Raw genomic sequence first — 20,393 nt, forward strand, 5'->3', positions numbered from 1 at the left:
CCGCCATCTTGCCCCGCCTCAAAAATGTAACTTCTGAAACACTCATTTCATTTGTTCATTCATTTATCTGTCCAAGAGACATTTATACAACGCTTACTCCATGCCAGGAATATCTACTATAAGGTTATGTGCTAGCTTTGGGCTAAAATGGCAAATAAGACAAGGCTACCAAAATAGACATCCATTAAATAACTTCAGAAATATTGCACTACAAATTTAAATAAAGGAAAATTATGAGGTTTTGTGAAGGCATTTGACAAAGGGTTGAAGGCTTGTGAAGAGACAGAAATACTTTCTGATGATGCTGAAGTTCAGCTTGTAGAAGTGATGTTTCAGTCCAGAAATCAAGAATGAGTTAGAATTAATTGGGTAACAGGTAGAGAGAATAGCAGGTACAGGGTCCTGAGGCACACAGAGTGTGGGTATGTTTAAAGAAGAGGAAAATGGAGAGAGATGAGGTTGAACAGGGAAGTTTTGGCCAAGTCCTACAGAGACTTGGTCATTGTATTAGAGCTTTTGACCTTTATCCTAAAAGCAGTGACAAGTGCCTGAAAGATTTTAAACAGAGGAGTGACATGATTAGAAAATAAACTTTAAAAAAACAAAACAAAACTTGGCTTTTTACAAGGGCCTCATTGTTCCCTGTTCCTTCCTTCCTTCCTCCTCCAGTAAGCAGGCAGGTGACTTCCCCAGACACAGGCCTGCAGCTGGCTCCAGAGGCCGTTCTTCAGAACAGACTAGAAGTACTTGGTCGTGGGCCCAGAGGATGAATGGAGCTGAGCTGTGTTCTTTCCCCTAATGCCCTGTGTGTTCTCTCTGTATGTTTCTGCCATTAAATAAATACTGGGGTATTTATAAGAACTGTCAGCAAACCACCCACTCCATTTTCTCTGTTGCAGGCCCAGAAGCCCTCAAACAGTAACAGCCTGTACCAGAATCTCTGTGATATACAAAGAGACAGCTCCAAAAAGAATACTAAATATAACTCTCATCCACACAGGCTGGTGCCTGCTGCCTCGACATTTACAATTATAGTTGTAGAATATCTAGGAAACTTGAATTGATGGGCAGTTTTAAATCAAGCGAGGACAGCCTACTGGAAAGATTGGCTTTCAATATTTTCTAGTCTGACCAGGTTTATTTGATTGACTGATATTTGGGATGCAAGTCAAGAACTTATTCCAGGACAGAAAAAAAAAAAAAAAAAAAAAAAAAAAACAGAGGACTAAAAGCAAAAAATTAAAATTTGTAACTGTATTTGAATTTGAACTTTAGAGGTTACAAAGGAATCTGACTTCATTAAGCAGATGAATTGCCAATTGTCCTTTTCATCTAAAATGAATAGATTTTTAACTCTTTGCCTGGTATAAAAAAATTGCCCTTTTGCTGGTCAACACAACTGAGCTTGAGTTCCAAATCTGGAAGTTATCTTACCTTCTGTATCCTTAGTGTCCTTGTCTGTAAAATGGGTTAAGGATGCCTGTTTGCAGGGCTCTTGTATGGATGTGAGATGATGTTGCTGGAATGCTTAGAAATGGCTCCAGTATATGGTAAGCTCTGATATTGATACAGTAAAACCTGTGAGAACTGGAACAGGACAGGAGTGCCTTGTTTTTCTTGGCCTCACATTTTTTTCACCTTTAACAGAGTCTTACCACTTTTCTGTTGCTCATTTTAGTGGAAAATATTTTGAGTTTTCCTCTTTTGATAGGTTTCTGTCCTACATAAGTTCTGGCTTTTGCAGGTTTTACTCTATCATCTACTAATGCATCTGTGTGTCTGTCTTCCCCAAGGCACCAAGCTCCTCAAATGTAGAGACTTGCCACTAGTCTTTATGTCTCATGCCTACCCCTACAGGTAAGTGCTCAAAACATAGAACAAATAATTCGTACAACCATTGTAAAGTGTAAACATTCTCTTGAGTTGTCAGCTTTCTAATTTTCTGTAACATTCAATGTTTGCTCATGAATATATTGTTGTTGTTGTGTTGTTGTTATGTGCTGTTGAGTTTGTGGTAGTTTGTTGCACAGCAATAGCTAACTTATTGTTGGGTATTTGTGTTGTTTCTAGTTTTTCACAATTGTCTATTAAACTAATATAACCATTCTTATGCATATCTCTTGGTGCACATACACAATAGTTTCTATAGAATAAACAACTAAAAATGGACTTAACTAAGACATAAGAGTATGTCAGATTTTAGCAAATTTTTCTGTAAAGGGACATATAGTAAATATTTTAGGTTCTGCAAGCCTACATCTCAGCTGCAACTATTTGACCCTGTTGTTTTAGTGCAAAAGCAGCTATAGGCAATATGTAAATAAATGAACATGGTTGTGTTCTAATAAAACTTTATTTATGGGCACTGAAATCAGAATTTCATATAATATTCACAGGTCATGAATATTCTTACTCTGATTTGTTTCAACCATTTAAAAGTGTAAAGATCATTATTAGCTCATGGACAGTACAAAAAAGGAGGTGATGGGCCAAGTTGGCCCATAGGCCATAATTTTCAGATCCTTGGGATAGGTGCATCTTCAACTTGTGAGATAGGACTTATTGTTTCCTGAATTGACTGCACTGATTTTTTCTCCCATGAGCAATGTACTGTATATGAGTTCTCATCACTCCACATCTTCATCATCATTTGGAATGGTCAAATTTTAATGTTTTGTGCCAATATGGTGGGTAGAAAATTTTATTACATTATGATTTTAATCTGCATTTCAGGTTTTTTTTTTTTTTTAGAGATGAAGTATTTTTGTCATTTGTTTACTGATTAATCACCTTTCCTCTTGTGAAATGTCTTGCAAGTCTTCTGCCTTTTTGGTGAGAAGGTAATCTTTGACTTTTTATTGTTGATTTATTTGAGTTATTTACATTTTGACATATTCTGTATCAAATATCTTGTCAGTATGTGTGTTGCAAATATATTCTCCTTGTGGATAGTTTGTTTCTCCCCCTTTTAGTGGTTACATCTATATAATATTGAGGGAGCTCTGGTAGCATAGTGGCTAAGGCACTTGACTGCTAACCAGAAGGCTGGTGGTTCAAACCCACCAGCTACTCCTTGGAAGGAAGATGGGGCAATCTACTTCCATAGTGATACTGCCTCGGAAATCCAAGGAGGGGTCACTATGAGTCGGGTCCAACTCGATGGCATATAACAACAACAATCCAAGAACAAGATGAATGTTGGCCTTTATTTGTATTTTCTTTTATGTTTTTAGTAGCTTTACAGCTTTCATACATGTATTTTTCTCTCATACATATTTTTGTTCTTCCTAGTTAAATAATTTTCTTGTTGTAATATCTAATGGGCACTTCTTATTTTCCAATTAGTTGTTTTATTTTTGTGCTTTAGTTAAGTAGCCATCACCTTCCTAAGTTACCTTATTGTTTTTCCTTATGATCAGCAAACCTAACACTCATATGTTGTTGTTGTTATTTGCCATCGAGTCAGCCCCGACTTCTAGTGACCCCTCCTTGGGTTTCCGAGGCAGTTATCACTACGGAAGTAGGGTTGCCCAACCTTCCTTCCAAGGAGTGGCTGGTGGGTTTGAACCACCAGCCTCCTGGTTAGCAGTCTAGTGCCTTAGGCACTATGCTACCAGAGCTTCCAACACTCATATAGCAGTTATCATTTTATGGACACATGATAGTCTTAGAATAAGATATGTTTTAGATTCTGAAATCGTTGTACACCATGTTCCCACCTACTCTTTCTTCCAAGTTGCTTTTTAAACATGATTAAGTGTGTGTGTCAGCATGTGCATTTGTACTGTGTGTGCACAAGTAAGGGTGATACGGATCCAAAGTGGTAGGAGGGTCAGAAAAGAGCAGATGGATGAAAGGGAATCAGGGAGATGAAGAGAACTTAATGTAAATACAAATACAAAGATGACTGTGGAATGTGAAATTACTAAATATTATCACTAGGTTGATATTTTGGCGCTCTGGTGGCATAGTGCCTAAGGAATTTATTTGACTGCTAACCAGAAGCCTGGCAGTTCAAACCCACAAGCCATTCCTTGGAAGGAAGATTGGGCAATCTACTTTCGTAGAGATACCACCTCGGAAACCTGAGGAGGGGTCTCTATGAGTTGGATATAACTTGACAGCAGTGAGCTAGGTTAATATTAATAATAATAATGCTGATTACTTATTGAGCATCTGTTTGATACACTGTGTTCAGCATTTGACAGACAGTTCTCATTTTCATACCAACCCAGCAAGATTACTATTATCATCTCTGTTTCACAGCTAACAAAACTGTGGCCCAAACTGGTTTAAATTATTTGCCTGGTGTTGCTGTATGCCATGGAGAAGAGCACTCAAAAAGTCAACAGCAAGCTCAGATTTGACCCCAGGCAGCCTGACTCCATCTCATGCTCCTTCCACTCAAATTTTAGGCACCCAACAGGTGCCCAAACATGCCTGCATGCAAGTATATGCTCATGGTAGTGTTAATCATTAACACAAAAAAATCTGTTGCCTCCAATGTACATAATGGTTAAACCATCTATGCTACATCTTTATATCTACTGCAGAATATAATACAACCATTAAAAAGAATAAGATAGATTGATAGGTACTGATTTGAAAAATCCTCAACCCATACTAATAAACAAAAATAAATATCAATATAATACGATAATTATTTTGCCAATTTATTTTTAAAATACAGAAAACAAGACTTGATGGAGTCTACAAGTATATTCTTACATCACAATTCACCAAGCTACACATTCAAAATTTGTGCATTTGACTGCATGCAAATTAGGTCTAAATTTAAAAATAGATTGTGTCTATATTTTCACATATATATGAAAAAAATACATAGAACTCTGTCTGGAAAAATACACACCCAACTTATGGCACTTGTCACCTGGGAGGAAAAGAGACCTACTACTTTTCCTCTACATACTTCTGTACTGTTTGAATACCTTCAAAAAAAGAATATCTAATAAATAAATGTATTTTTTATTTAAGTAAATAATAAAAATAACAGATAAATTAATTATTCAATTGACAGATAGAGACAATTAATAAACAGACAACAAATACACATTGAGAGAAAATCTGCTGAGAACCCATGTAGAGATATGCCTCTCTTCTCCTTTGGGAAACTTTCAGGACTGTATTTTCTCTGTATTTGCCTCTCCAGGGAGAAGTTGACTTTAAGTCATTCGTGAACTTCTGTCAAGTTCCTTCTTACTACTCACTGTCCCGCTCAAGCCTGAGGGCTGCACATGAAAGCGAGATATGAGCACCACAGCCACACTTTGAGATCCCTGACCCACCCCCAGGAAACTTACAAGAGACTTGACAATTGCTTGAAAGAGCTATCTAATTCTTTCTCACACATATGGTGTCATTGGGATGTTGCTGCTTCTAGAAATGGATATGCAGTACCTACATACTCTCAGTGATTCGAGAAGCAAAGAGTAAGAAGAAATTAAGATAAAGGCAATCAAATAACTATTTTCTACCAAAATGGCACAGATTTTTTTTCAATGGCACTATGGAATACTAGCATGGGGTAAGGGGACAATGATGAGCTGGGGAAGTAAGCTGAAGCCAAGAGACAGAGCTTTGTCAAATACATTTATCCCCAAAACAAGGAGAAGACAGGAAAAGGCCTTAGGCAGAGGATTGCTTCTGGTTGTTGTAAGTAAAATCCATTGAGAGAAAACAAGACTGAAAGTGCATAGACCACTTAGCAGGCCAGTGCAGTAATAAAGCAAGAGATGTTGGTATGCTGGAGCAATAGGGATAGAGAGAAGTGAATGAGTAGAGGAATATTTAAGAGACAGTTTGAACAATTCCTGATATCCTGAAAGGAGGGAGAATGTGATGGTGCCTGCATCTGCTATGGTCCAATCAATAAAGTAGAACCCTTGAAGTGGTAGAATAAAGGATTTATTTTTCGAATTAAATCTTATACAATTTGTGGGAGAAGATGAGCAAGTGAAAGTCTGGGAAAGGGAATTGAAGATCAGAGAAGTCACCAACCAGTCAGAGAAGCAAAGCACATCTAGCTGCTGAAGTGGGAACACAAAAAGGAGGCTGATGAGAAGCCTAGAGGAGGCAGTTGCCCTGTGGATCCATAGGCAAGTGTCTGGTGATGGGCTGGGGCTGTTGGTTACAGGACCAATAATCTGGAGAAAGAGGTGAAGACAGAATAGAGAAAAACAAGGAGAAATTGGAACTTGCCAGGCACCTCTGCATCTGTGGGTCATCTCATTGAATCAGGACAACATTCAGAGCATAGTGGTTTCTAAGTAATTCCTACATAAAGTCATCCTCATGTAACTTTCATTCTAGGCCAACTATAACCTGGAACCATACAGGAAAAGAGATTCTGGGCAGCATACTTTCCAGCTTAACCAAGTTGATGGCAGAAGGAGAAGACTCTGGAGGAGAGACGGCAAATTCCATTTTGGACATGTCAACTTTGAGTTGACTGTGATACATCCCCATGGAAATGTCCAGTAACAGCTGGTTTTGTCCACACTTCTTCAATGGGCAATAAAGTTGCTCTAAGACTCTTGTTCTGACCTAGCCTGGATAAAGATATTGGGGACATAGGAACTAAAGATATTGGTCAGAAGTGAAGTTAGGGTCAAGAGTCAAAAAGATAGTCCAAATAAAATCTATAATGTTCAGACAGTAACTTGGGACAGGTTCTGTGGGTCAGATAAGAGATGTCCTAGAGAGTAACTTGAAGTGCCATATCCTAGGTTGGAGGCAACTCTCTGTACAGTTACCATTGAGCTGACTCTGACTCATGGTGACCACATGTGTGTCAGAGTAGAACTGTGCTCCATAAGGTTTTCAATGGTTGAGTTTTTAGAATTACATCTCCAGGCCTTTCTTCCAAGGCACTTCTAAGTGGACATGAACCTCCAACTTTTCAGTTAGCAGTTGAGCATGTTAACTGTTCGCACCCCCTGGAGACTCCACAGTAAGGATATCGTTGTTGTTGTTGTTAGGTGCCATCAAGTCAGCACCGACTCATAGTGACCCTGTGTACGGTGAAACACTGCCTGGACCTGCACCATCCTCACAATCCTTGCTATGCCTGAGCCCATTGTTGCAGCCACTGTGTCAATCTATCTCATTGAGGGTCTTCCTCTTTTTCGCTGACCCTCTACAATACCAAGCATGATATCCTTCTTTAGGGACTGCTCCCTTCGGACAACATGACCAAAGTAGGTGAGACAAAGTCTGGCCATTCTCCCTTCTAAGGAGCATTTTCTTCTTCCAAGACAGATCTGCTCATTCTTCTAGCAGTCCATGGTATTTTCAATATTCTTCACCACCAATCAAAGTTCAAATGCATCAATTCTTCCTTATTTGTTGTCCAGCTTTCACATGCATATGAAGCTATTGAAAAGACCATGGATTGGGTCAGTTGTACCTTAGTCTTCAAAGTGACATCTTGGCTCTTAAACACCTTAAAGAAGCCTTTTGCAGCAGATTTGCCCAATGCAAAATGTTATCTGATTTCTTTCTTTTTTAAAAGTTTTATTGTGATTTGGGTGAAAGTTTACAGAGCAAATTCATTTTCCATACAGCTGTTCATACACATTTTGTTTTGTGACAGTGACTACAATTCCCCACAGTGTAACAGCTCTCTTACCACTCCCCCCACCATAGTTACCTCTTCCCTGTGTCCTTCCCTCCCATGCATTCCCACCCCCTGAGGTGTCTCCCTGTGTGAATACTGTCCTTCTGTTCTCCCAAGATTGATCACTCTAAGGAGCATATCTACCTGATGTAAATGTTCACCCTATATGCCTGTCTATTGTCTAGCTGGAATCCACAGGAGTGAGTTCAGTTCCAGACCTGAACAGTAACTAGGAGCCCTAGTCTTGGGGGTCCCACCAGGCTCTATCAGACCAGAAAACCTCATCTTTTTTTTTTTTTTTTTTAATGATTTTGAGTTTTGTTCCACATTGCTCTCCCACTCTATCCAGGATCTTCAGCAGTGATCCCTTTCCAAGTGGTTGACAATGGTTTCTGGACACCACATAGTTCTGGTCTCATGGTCATATAGGCTGAGGATTGCATGACCTACAAGTCATGTGGACTAATTGTTTCCATGCGTCTTTGGTTTTCTTTTTCTTTGCTCTGGACGAAGAGAGACCCATTGTTGCATCTAGATGGCCACTTGCAAGCTTTTAAGACCCCAGTCACATCTCACCGAAGTAGGATGTCAAACAATGTTTTTTTTTTGTAGTATGTTATGCCAATTGATCTTGATGTCCCCTGTGACCATGGTCCCAAGCATATAGGTCCACCTACTTACTCCTTCAGGGAGGTTGGCTGTAGCCAAGAAGTTATAAAAACTTTACCCCTTTTGAGCTCTATTATACATCTGGACATTCTTACAGCACATACAAATATGAATGTAGAAATATCATCTGCCAATATTATATAGGGTCATGGGTATATTCCCTTTTGTCTAGACATACTTGATCATTCAGCCCATCTACCCATTATTTACCCATAGATTGATGTTTGTTATCACTGACAACACAGTATTGTATATGTAAAGGGGTTTATCTTTGTTGTCTGTACCTCTTGTGTACCTCTCTGTGTTTTCCTCTTCCTCAGTGCCACTGTATTGATCAGTCACTTTTGGTACATTGTCCTTCCCTTCACCCAAATCAATACTTGTCTGTTATCTGATTTCTTGACAGTTGCTTCCATGTGCATTGATGGTGCATCCAAGTAAAGTGAAATCCATAACAACTTCAATCTTTTCCCCATTTATCATGATGTTGCATATTGTTCCAGTTGTGAGGAATTTTGTTTCCTTTATGTTGAGGTATAATCCATACTGAAGGCTGTAGTCTTTGATTTTCATCTGTAAATGCTTCAAGTCATCTTCACTTTCAGCAAGCAAGGTTGTATCATCTTCATACTGTAGGTTTCTAAGTAGTCTTCCTCCAATCCTCATGCCACATTCTTCTTCATGTAATCCAGCTTCTCAGAGTATTGGTTCTGCATACAGATTAAATAAGTACAGTGAAAGGATATAACCCTGGTGCACACTCTTCCTGATTTTAAATCATGCAGTATCACTTTGTTTTGTTCAAATGACACTTTTTAGTCTATGTACAAGTCCTCATGAGCACAATTAAGTGTTCTGGAATTACCATTCTTAGTGATGTTATCTGTAATTTGTTATGATGCACACAGTTGAATGCCTATGCATAGTCAATAAAACATAAACATCTTTCTGGTGTTCTTCACTTTCAGCTAAGATGCATTTGACATCAGCAATAATATCCCTCTTTTCACATCTTTTTCTGAATCCAGCTTGAATTTCTGAAAGTTTCCTGTCAATATACTACTGTAACCATTTTTAAATTATCTTCAGCAAAATTTTACTTATGTGTGATATTAATGATATTGTTCAATGCTTTCCACATTCCATTGGATCACTTTCCTTTGGAATGGGCAGTAATATGCATCTCTTCTAATCAGTTGGTCAGGTAGCTGTCTTCCAAATTTCTTGGCATAAATGAGTAAGTCCTTCCAGAGCTACATCTGTAGAAATATCTCAGTGGGTATTCCATCAATTCCTGGAGTCTTATTTTCTCCAGCTCTGAAGGAATTACAGCTCGGACCTCTTTCTTCAGTACCATAAGTTCTTGATCATATGCTACCTGCTGAAATGATTGAATGTTGACCAATTCTTTTTGCTACAGTGACTCTGTGTATTGCTTTCATCTTCTTTTGATGCTTCCTAAATCATTCCATATTTTTTCCCATAGAATCCTTCAATATTGCAATTCAAGGCTTGAATTTTTCCTTCAGTTCTTTCAGCTTGAGAAATACTGAGCATGTTTTACCCTTTTGGGTTTCTAATTCCAGTTCTTTGCACATATCATTATAATACTTAATCTTCTCATGTTGTCTTTATGAAATTTTCTGTTAATCTCTTTGACTTCATCATTTCTTCCATTTGCTTTAGTTACTCTGTGTTCAAGAGCAAGTTTCAGTTTGGCTTTTTCTTCCTTTCTTGTCTTTTTAATGACCTTTTGCTGTCTTCGTGTATGATGTTCTTGGTGTCATCCCACAACTCTTCAGTTCTTTGGTCACTGGTGTTTGGTGCATCAAATCCATTCTTCAGATAGTCTCTAAATTCATATGGGATATACTCAAGATTGTATCTTGGCTCTCACAGACTTGTTTTAATTTTCTTCAGCCTCAACTTGGCCTTACATATGAGCTGTTGATAGTCTACTCCACAGTCAGCTCCTGGCCTTATTTTGACTAATGATATTGAGCTTCTCCACTGTCTTTTTCCACAGATGTAGTCAATTTGATTCCTGTGTGTTCTGTGTTCCATCTGGCAAGGTCTACATGGATACTTGCCATTTATGTTGTTGAAATATGGGATTTATAATGAATAAGTCATTGGTCTTGCAAAATTCTGTCATGTGTTCTCCAGTGTCATTTGTTTCACTGAGGCCATATTTTCCAACTACTAGTGGTTCTTCTTTGTTTCCAGCTTTCTCATTCCAATCACCAGTAGTTATCAATAATCTCGATTGCATGTTTGGTCAATTTCAGACTGCTGATGTAGGTAAAAATTGTCAATATCTTCATCTTTGACTTTAGTGGTTGGTGTGTAAATTTGAATTATAGTAGTATTAACTGGTCTTGTAGATGTATGGACACTATCCTATCACTGACAGCACTGGACTTCAGAATAGCTCTTGAAATGTTCTTTTTGATGGTGAATTCAATGCCATGCCTCTTCAGTTTTTCATTCCCAGCATAGTAGACCATATAATTGTCTGATTCAAAATTGTCAATATCAGTCCATTTCAACTCACTAATGTCTAGGATATTGATCTTTATGCATCCCACTTCATTTTTCACAACTTTCAATTTTCCTAGATTCATACTTTGTACATTCCATGTTCCAACTATTAATGAATATTTTCAGCTGTTTTCTCTCATTTTGAGTCATGCCACCTCAGCTAATGAAGGTCCCAAAAACTTTAGTCCACCCATATCATCAAGTTTGACTCTGTTTTGAGGTGGCAGCTCTTCCCTAGCTGTATTTTGAGTGCCTTGCAACCTGAGGGGTCTTCTTCTGGCACTGTAACAATAATGTTCCACTTCAAAAAGTTTTATAATGTTCATTTCATAAAGTGTTCCAGTAATATATCAAAGTTTCACTGCTATTCGTAAGGTTTTCAGTGGCCGCTTTTTTTCAGAAGCTGATGGCCCCAACCTTCTCCCCAGTCTTAGTCTGGAAGTTCTGCTGAGACCTGTCCACCATCCTTACTCACTGCTGTTGTGTCGGGTCCAACTCATAGAGACCCCTCCTTGGGTTTCTGAGGTGGTATCACTACAGAAGTAGATTGCCAAACCTTTCTTCCGAAAAATGGCTAGTGGGTTTGAACCGCCAGCCTTCTGGTTAGCAGTCAAATGTCTTAGGCACTATGCTGCCAGAGCTTGATGGTATTGAAATACTGGTGGCATAGCTTCCAGCATCACAGCAACATCCAAGCCACTATAGTACAACAAACTGACAGATGAGTGGTGGCAGTAAGGATATAGCCTCCTGGAATCACTATTTTCAAAGTATCACAACTTACTAGAAAAAAAGTCACTTGATAATCACTACTCATATTTTATTTTACTATTATGCAGGTATGTTATTTTGTTTTTGTTAGATTCCATCAAGTGGATTTTGACTGATAGTGATCCTATGTGAAAGAGTAGGACTGCCCTATAGAGTTTTCTAGGCTGTATAAAACCGTGTATTTTTAATAATTTAGCTTTCTTTCAGAAATTCCAAAGGTAAGTTTGTTACTTAATATAACTTGCTGCATAAGTGCTCCACAGTCTTTCAGAATCATAAAGGGATTTCTGACGAGGTTCCAGTTGATGTAATAAACATTCCATACAAAGAATTCTACCATCAAGTCAGTGGTCCCACCACCACTGTCACCACCACCTCTGCCATTACCACCACCTCCACTACTGCCATCGCCACCATCTCAACTGGTCCATCATCACCACCACCTGAACCTCAACCATCACCACTATCCAAGCTGGAGGAACAGAACTTAGGGAAAAGAGAACAAGATGAGAAAGAAACGGATCAATTGCCAAAGAGCATGGAAACTAATGCTGCTTTAAAGTAAACTTTCTTAGCTATCATTAGATAGTAAATTAGGACAGTAACTAGTATATCTGCAGCGTTCAATTTGCTCCTCATTCTTAGTAATTACCTAATGTAATCTTGGTTTCTCTTTCAAACTGTGTACATCAAAGAGTGATATATTCCTCTGACCACCCTATACAGAAGAGAGGACTATGCTTTTATTTTGCTAGATTTTTATTATAACACTCATTTCTATCTGGTAGTATGTTTGTTTTCTCTGTTAAATGTCTGCTTTTACTTCCAGAATATAAGCTTCACTAAGAATCATGCCTGTTTTATTCACTGCTGTATCCTTAGCAAATAAAATAAATAGTGCCTGACACATAACAGGCATTGAATTATGCATCAGTTGAATGAGTGAATGAATTAATGAATGAATCAATGGACAAATAACATTCTAAGAATGGTTCTGTTTGAGAGCACTGCATTATGGCTATCCAAAATACATATACAAAATAATGAAAGTTCTGATATAAAGAATTGATGCCAAGTTAAATCATAGTATCATTGTGTTATATATTGTCCCAGTAGTCCAGTCCATCATGCCTCAGAAAAACTGCATCTTATACGTGAATATTACAAACAATAATAATTAGAAATATTTGTTGTACATCTTGGTCAGAAGAATGTTATTTGTCTGTTCATTCACTCACATTTTCTTCTCTGTTTGCCTGTCCATTTCTTTTGCTTGGTCCTCTGTATCCTGCTGGCTAATTGGTCATGCCTTTGGATTTGCTTGGACCTCTTGCTGATTTCTCTCAACTAGGGATTTTTCTAGTTCAGCTTCTAAGGTCTTATGATGCCATTCCTAGGGGCATGAAAGTCTAAATTCCTGGCTGAATACTCTAATGGGGCTCTTCCCGAGGCTCTTCTGACCTGTTTAGGTCTCTTATTAATGACTTGGATAAGCCTATGGATAGCACTGTGAACTCCTCCCTGGTAGGTTCAAGGACAAGATGAAAGCCTTATCCATCTGTGCATCTTTAGCACCTTGTACAGTGGCTGTCCTGTTGTAGGTATTGAAATAAATGGGGGCTGAGCAAATTTGTTAATGAGACCGAGGTATTTATGCGTGACATTGGTAGGATCATGGAATTTAAAATACTCCAGCAAAAAATAACTAAAATAGAGTTGATATGAGAGTGAACCAAACGAGTGAAAAAAACAGAACTGATAGTGATTGAAGTTAGTGATAGGTATATGGGGGCTAATTATACTTTTCTTTATAATTCTTTATAGAAATTTTGAAATTGTTAATTTTAAATAAATGTTAATAATGCAAAACCAGAAAGACTGCTAATGCACTGATAGAGCACAGCCTGATTTCAGAAAGAATTTAAGATCTTGAAACAGGAAGCTAAAATGAACAAAATTAAGTTTTGGACAGGAAACCTGGCTTCATTATTGCTGATGTTTTAAAGTTCTATTTTCTGAAAATAAGAAACAATTTTCTTCTTGCTCCTAAACTATTTAACTAATGGATTTTTTTTTTTTTTTACCTGTAAATTAGGCTGGTTATTCCCATGTGCTTATATATAATCAATTAACCAAAAAGAAAAATAAGAAATATGAGAGGAATGTAAAATTAAGACCAGAAAAGAAATGTTAAAAGGGATTAGATGAAGAATTAGGAAATGAGAAAAACCCTTATTACCATAGGATAGTTTATATTAGTTACTGAAATAACTGATTCTTTCATTAAAGGAAAATAATCAGACTTTAAATAAGTTTAGAATTGTAATTCTTGAGTTAGAAATTTCTGTTAATAAACTTAGAAAAGTTGTAAAGACCATAACTAAAGAAATACCAGAAATTCAAACTATGATTTTACAAAATAGAGTAGCATTTGATTCCATGTTAATCTCCCAAGGAAGAGTCTGTGCCTTAATAAATGAACATTTCTGTACCTATATTAATAACACACAATCTGAAATGTTGCAGAATATAGTGCTTCTGAGGCACACGAAAAGCAGGTACTGATGCTGTTCAACCAAACACCTCATGAGGTTTGTTTCCTTGTTTTCAAAGACCTTGGGTCATCATTTTCTGGGTTGTTTAAATAATAGGTCTAATATTGTTTTTAGTGTTTCTACCTCTGGTAGGGAAGGAGCTCTGGTAGCGTAGTGTCTAAGGCACTTGACTGCTAACTGGAAGGCTGGCGGTTCAAACCCACCAGCCACTCCTTGGAAGGAAGGTTGGGCAATCAACTTCTGTAGTGATACCGCCTCGGAAACCCAAGGAGGGGTCACTATGAGTTGGGTCCAACTCGACAGCACATAACAACAACAATAACATTCTACCTACTAGTTCACTGTGTAGTGCTTGAGGTCTTAAAAACTTATAAGTGGCCACCCAAGGTGCAGCAATTGGTCTCTGTTTGTCTGGAGCAGCAGAGAATAAAAGAGCCAGACAGAGGAGAAACTAGACTCCATGCTAGATGATTGCCTTTATTAACAGCTGCCTCCTTTGCCATGAGGCCAGAAGAAATTGGATGGTGCCTGGCTACCACTGTTGAAAGTTTTTGATCAAAGATTGTACAGCAGAATCTAAATCAAAAGGGAGGAAACTGACAAACAGTTTTAAAACTCATGGAATCCAGATTTTTGGAGTCTGTGGAGTTAGGGTAACCCACTAAGGCCATTGTCCATTAGAAGTCCTTTTGAAATTTAAGCTTTGAAGAAACTAATTTCTAAAAGTCACCTTTGAGTCAAATAATGGTCTAGATAAATTAATAAGACTATTTTGCCTTGAGCATTGTGTTTTCTGAAGAATTCAGTCAGTTTTGGGAAATAGAGACTCCAAAGGTCAGACAAAGGACTATGTTTTATGGTAAATCAGTAGTTATTTTAACTTCAAGACAATGCTGTATGAAATCCTTCCTAACCACAAATTGTTTATCAGTTTTGTTCCAGCCCTTTTTCCCCGAGCAATGCCGGTAAGATTGGGTATAAGAGTCATTAGAGGCATTCTCATCTTTGGAACATTTTTGACACCTTGAAGTTGAAATGTTACCCTGATTTGAAAATCATATATTAAATAAACATCAATCAATTTTTAAGACAAACAAACAAAAAAGAGGAAATCTTATGGAGCACAGTTCTATTCAGACACGTGTGAGGCTGTCATAAATTGGAACAGATTTGACAGCAACTGAGATAATATATTCTAATATTTGAGAGGAGAAACCTATCCTAAAGATTTTTAATTTCCCAAAAGTTCTAGAGTCATTTATGAAGGTGAAATCTGTGAATAAAATTTTAATGTAAAGATGAATAGTTGGGTCTAATATAGTTGTGTATTTCAGGAAATTAGATACAAATGATAAGTGACAAAATACTTAAAACTATCAGAACTTTACTTATTTCTTTAATTTTTAATTTTATGGCTATGTGTAAACCATATATGAAGTTTGTTAAAAGCACTTAGGCCCATTCCATATTGCACCATTTTATCATTTATCATGGAACTCTTTCCTTCCAAGAAATAAGATTTTTGCATTACTGACAGGCGCCAATACTGTCAAGAATTTTAAATATGTTTACATGCCTTCTATAGCCATTATATTATTTTACTTATGCATTCATTATTAATTTATGTGCATTTCTGGAAATTGTACCATATTTGTCCAGTTTATTATTATTTGTTAAACTATGTGACACAACTGTAAGTAATTGATGAAATATACAATTTACCACAACAAGTTGGTAAATACATATTATACAATTCTGAAATACTCAGATTTAGGTTCTGCTATTAAAACAAACTTCTCCAACTGATTTGCTGGTTTTTTTAAAAAAATTATTTTTACATAGAACACATTGCTCCCTAAGCATTGCAATTTCATGTGTTTATACAATATGTTTTTATTTGGTAGAGTTTTCAGTATCCTTTCCCCTTAGGATAGACAGAGAAGGCATCTTTTTATTATTACTGTTTCAAATTTTGTTTTTTTGTTTTTGAGAATATACAAAACAGACAATCCAACAGTTTCTACATGTACAATTCAGGGCTATTCATAATATTCTTGGGTTCTACAAACATCACTCCCTTTTTCTGAGTTGTTCCTCTCCCAATAATATAAACTCTAATGTTCCTATCCAATCTTTTGAGTTGCTGTTTTTCCTTTGATTCCACATAGAGAGTTCCTAAAAGAGTAGGTTGGTGGTTCAAACCCACCAGCCACTCTTCAGAAGAAGCAAGACTGTGCAATCTACTTCCGTAAAGATTTACTGCCTCAGAAACCCAATGGGGGTCACTAGGATTCAGAATCGACTCGATGGCAGTGGGTTTGGTTTTGGTTTTTTAAAAGAGTATAATGCTCAAAGCAGACATTTTTTACTAGTTAAGCTAAACTATTCTTTGGCTTTAAGAAGACATCAGGGGATATTTTGGTTTAAGTTTTGAAAATTATCTCAAGGCCATAGTTTCAGGGCTTCATCCAGCCCCCATGGTTCCAGAATGTCTGGAGGCCATAGAAATTTGAAATTGTGTTCTGATTTTCTCTCTTTTGATCAGGATTTTTGTATAGAATCTTTGATCAAAATGTTTAGTAAAGGTTCCGTTCTTCTGGTCTCATGGCAAAGGAGGCAGTTATTCATGGAGGCAATTAACCACACATTCCATATCCTCCTCCTATTTCTGACTCTCATTCTTCCATTGCTCCAGGTGAATAGAGATCAATTGTCTGACTTGGGTGGCCACTTGCAAGCTTTTCAGACCCAAGGCACTATGAAATAAACTCGGAGGTAGAACAGAAGCACTAAACATGGTATTAGGCCAAACAACTGTCATGTCCCTTGGAACCATGATTCTAAACCCCTAAATCAAAGACCTAAGTTCCATGAAGTTTTTGGTTGTGGATAAGCATCCTTAGCAGTTACTCTTTCTTTTTTTGGTTGTTGTTATAGATATATTTATTACATAACTTTTGCCAACTCAACTTTTTATAGGTGTACAATTTATTGACAGCAATTACAATAATTGGCTGTTCGACCCTACCCTTAATCAATGCAATTTTTCCATTACTTTTAAATTTCCTCCTCTTTTTCCCTCCCTCCTACCCCTGGCAACCATTAATAAATGTTGCTTTTTATACATTTGCCATTTCTTGTCTTTTTATTTGAGTGAGGCCATAAAATATTTGTCCTTTTGTGATGAACTTGTTTCAATAAGCATAATACTGTAGCATGGATCAAGACAAGTCAGTTCTTCTACTGACTGAGTAGTAGTCCATTGTATGTACATACCACATTGTATTTATCTATTCATCTGTTGATGAGCATTTAGGTTGTTTCCACATTTTGGCTATTATGAATCAATGGCTATTGTGCTTCAGTGAGCATTGGTGTACATGTTCTTTTAGAATCTCTGCTTTCAAGTCTTTTGGGTACATACTTAGGAGTGGAATTGCTGGGTCAATTGGTGGTTCTCCACCAATTGTATGTCAGTTTGTTGTACTGTGGTGGCTTGCATGTTGCTGTGTTGCTGGAAACAATGCCACCAGTATTTCAAATAGCAGTAAGGTCACCCATGGTGGACAGGCTTCAGAGGAGCTTTCAGACTAAGATAGACTAGGAAGACGGATGTGACCAGGTCCAAGTTTGAAAAAATTGGCCACTGAAGATATTATGAATAGCAGTGAAACACTGTCTGACATAGTTCCAGAACATGAGTAGGAAGGCTCTCAAAATACACCTAGAGAAGAGCTGCCTCCTCAAAGTAGAGTCAAACTCAATGAAATGGATAGAGTAAAGCTTTTGGGACTTTTATTTGCTGATGAGGTACAACTCAAATTGGGAGGAAACAGCTGCAAACATCCATTAATAATCATAATGTCAATGTGTGAAGTATGAATCTAGGAAAATTGGAAGTTATGAAAATGAAATGGAATGCATAAAGATCAATATCTTAGGCATTAATAAGCTGAAATAGACTGGTATTGACCATTTTGAATCAGACAATCACATAGTCTCCTATGCCAGGAATGACAAATTGAAGAGGAATGGTGTCATATTCATCATCAAGATCTATTCTGAAGCACAATGCTGTCAGTGATAGGATAATACCCATACATCTACAAGGAAGACCAGTTAATACTACTATTATTCAAAGTTACACACCAATCACTAAAGCCAAAGATGAAGAAATTAAAGATTTTTACCAATTTCTGTAGTCTGAAGTTGACCAAACATACAATCAAGATGTACTGATAATTATTGGTGATTGGAATGCAGATGTTGTAAACAAAGAAGAAGCACCAGTAGTTGGAAAATATGTCTTTGGTGATAGAAATGATACCAGACAGCATATGATAGAATTTTGCAAAATCAATGACTTATTCATTGCAAATACCATTTTTTCAATAACATCAAGTGTGACTATACACGTCATCTTCCCAGATGGAATACATTGGTATCAAACTGACTAATCTGTGGGAAGAGATGATGGAGAAGCACATTATCATCAGTCAGAACAAGGCCAGGGGCTGACTATGAAATATATCATCAATTGCTCATATGCAAGTTCAAGTCCAAGCTGAAGAAAATTAAAATAAATCCACTAGAGCCAAAATATGACCTTGAGCACATCCCACCCAAATTTAGAGACCATCTCAAGAATAGACTCGACACATTGTACACCAATGACCAAAGACCACACAAGTTCTGGGACGATATCAAGAACATCATACATGAAGAAAGCAAAATGTCAATAAAAAGACAGGAAAGAAAGAAAAGGCTAAAATGGGTGTCAGAAGAGAATCTGAAACTTCCTCTTGAACAGAGTAGCTAAAGCAAATGGAAGAGATGATGAAGCAAAAGATATGAATAGACAATTTCAAAAGGTGGCTCAAGAAGATAAAGTTTTTAATGAAATGTGCAAAGACCTGGAGTTAGAAAATCAAAAGAGAAGGACATGCTCATCATTTCTCAAGCTGAAAGAACTAAAGAAAAAAATCAAACCTCAAGTTGCAATATTGAAGGATTCAATGGGCAACACATTGAATGATACAGGAAGCATCAAAAGAAGATGGGAGGAATAAACAGAGTCACTATATCAAAAAAGAATTGGTTGATGTTCAACCATTTCAGTAGGTAGCTTATGATCAAAAACTGATGGTACAGAAGGAAGAAGTCTAAACTGCACTGATGGAATTGGCTAAAACAAGATTCCAGGAATTGACAGAATACCTACTGAGATCTTTAAACAAATGGATGCAGCTCTGGAGGCACTTATTTATGTCAAGAAATTTGGAAGACAGTTACCTGGCCAACTGACTGAAAGAGATCCATATTTGTGTTCATTCCAAAGAAAGGTTATCCAACGGAATGAAAGAATTATTGAACAATATCATTAATATCAAACACAAGTAAAATTTTGGTGAAGATAATTTAAAAATATTTGCTTTAGGCCATCTAGATGCAAAGATGCTCAGTTAGAGAAAAGAATAATGAAGTCAACCAAAGACCCATGGAAACAATTAGTCCAAGGGACTAGTAGGCCATACAATCCTCAGCCTATAGGACCATGAGACCAGAAGAACAACAGGGTGCTTGACTACCAGTCACTGTCAACCACTTGGAGGGGGATTGCTGCAGGAGATTCTGGATAAAATGGAAGAACAATGTGGAACAAAACTCAAAATCATAAAAGAAGACCAGCCTTGCTGGTCTGATAGAACCTGGTGAGACCTCCAAAACTATGGCCCCTAGTTACCTTTCTGGTCTGGCATTGAACTCACTCCTGTGGATTCCAGCCAAACGATAGACACGCATATAGGGTGAACATTTACATCGGGTAGATAAACAACTTGGAATAATCAATTGTGGGAGAACTGAAGTGCAGTGCTCGCACAGATATAGCTTAGGGGGCAAGAGTGTGTGGGAACAGGTAACTACAAAAAGGAAGTGGGAAAAGAGTTATTGCATTGTGGGGAATTGCAGTCAGTATCATGAAGCAAAATGTGTATGAACTGCTGTAGGGAAAATGAATTTGCTCTGTAAACTTTCACCCAAAGCACAATAATTTTTTTTTTTAAGTGTGCTTTAGTTGACAGGAAACTGCCAGAAATTCAAGCCAGATTCAGAAGAGGATGTGAAATAAAAGATATCATTGCTGATGTCAAATGGATCTTAGCTGAAAACAAATACCAGAAAGATGTTAACCTGTGTTTTATTGACTCCGTGTAGGCATT

At 37.3% G+C, this 20,393-nt stretch overlaps 1 protein-coding gene across 1 annotated transcript in view; it reads left to right on the forward strand.

Moving 5' to 3' along the window:
- The first annotated feature begins 1,841 nt into the window (after nt 1-1,841).
- The window catches only part of PP2D1 (protein phosphatase 2C like domain containing 1), a 52,220-nt gene continuing 33,668 nt past the window's right edge, over nt 1,842-20,393 (forward strand). The window contains exons 1-2 of the mRNA XM_007937315.2: nt 1,842-1,857; nt 11,881-12,178. Of these exons, the coding sequence (XP_007935506.2) occupies nt 1,842-1,857; nt 11,881-12,178 (314 nt within the window). The remainder of the gene's footprint in view (nt 1,858-11,880; nt 12,179-20,393) is intronic.

Source organism: Orycteropus afer, unplaced genomic scaffold, assembly GCF_000298275.1.
Source record: "Orycteropus afer afer isolate SDZICR_OR568_19922 unplaced genomic scaffold, OryAfe1.0 scaffold00003, whole genome shotgun sequence".
Lineage (NCBI taxonomy): Eukaryota > Metazoa > Chordata > Mammalia > Tubulidentata > Orycteropodidae > Orycteropus > Orycteropus afer.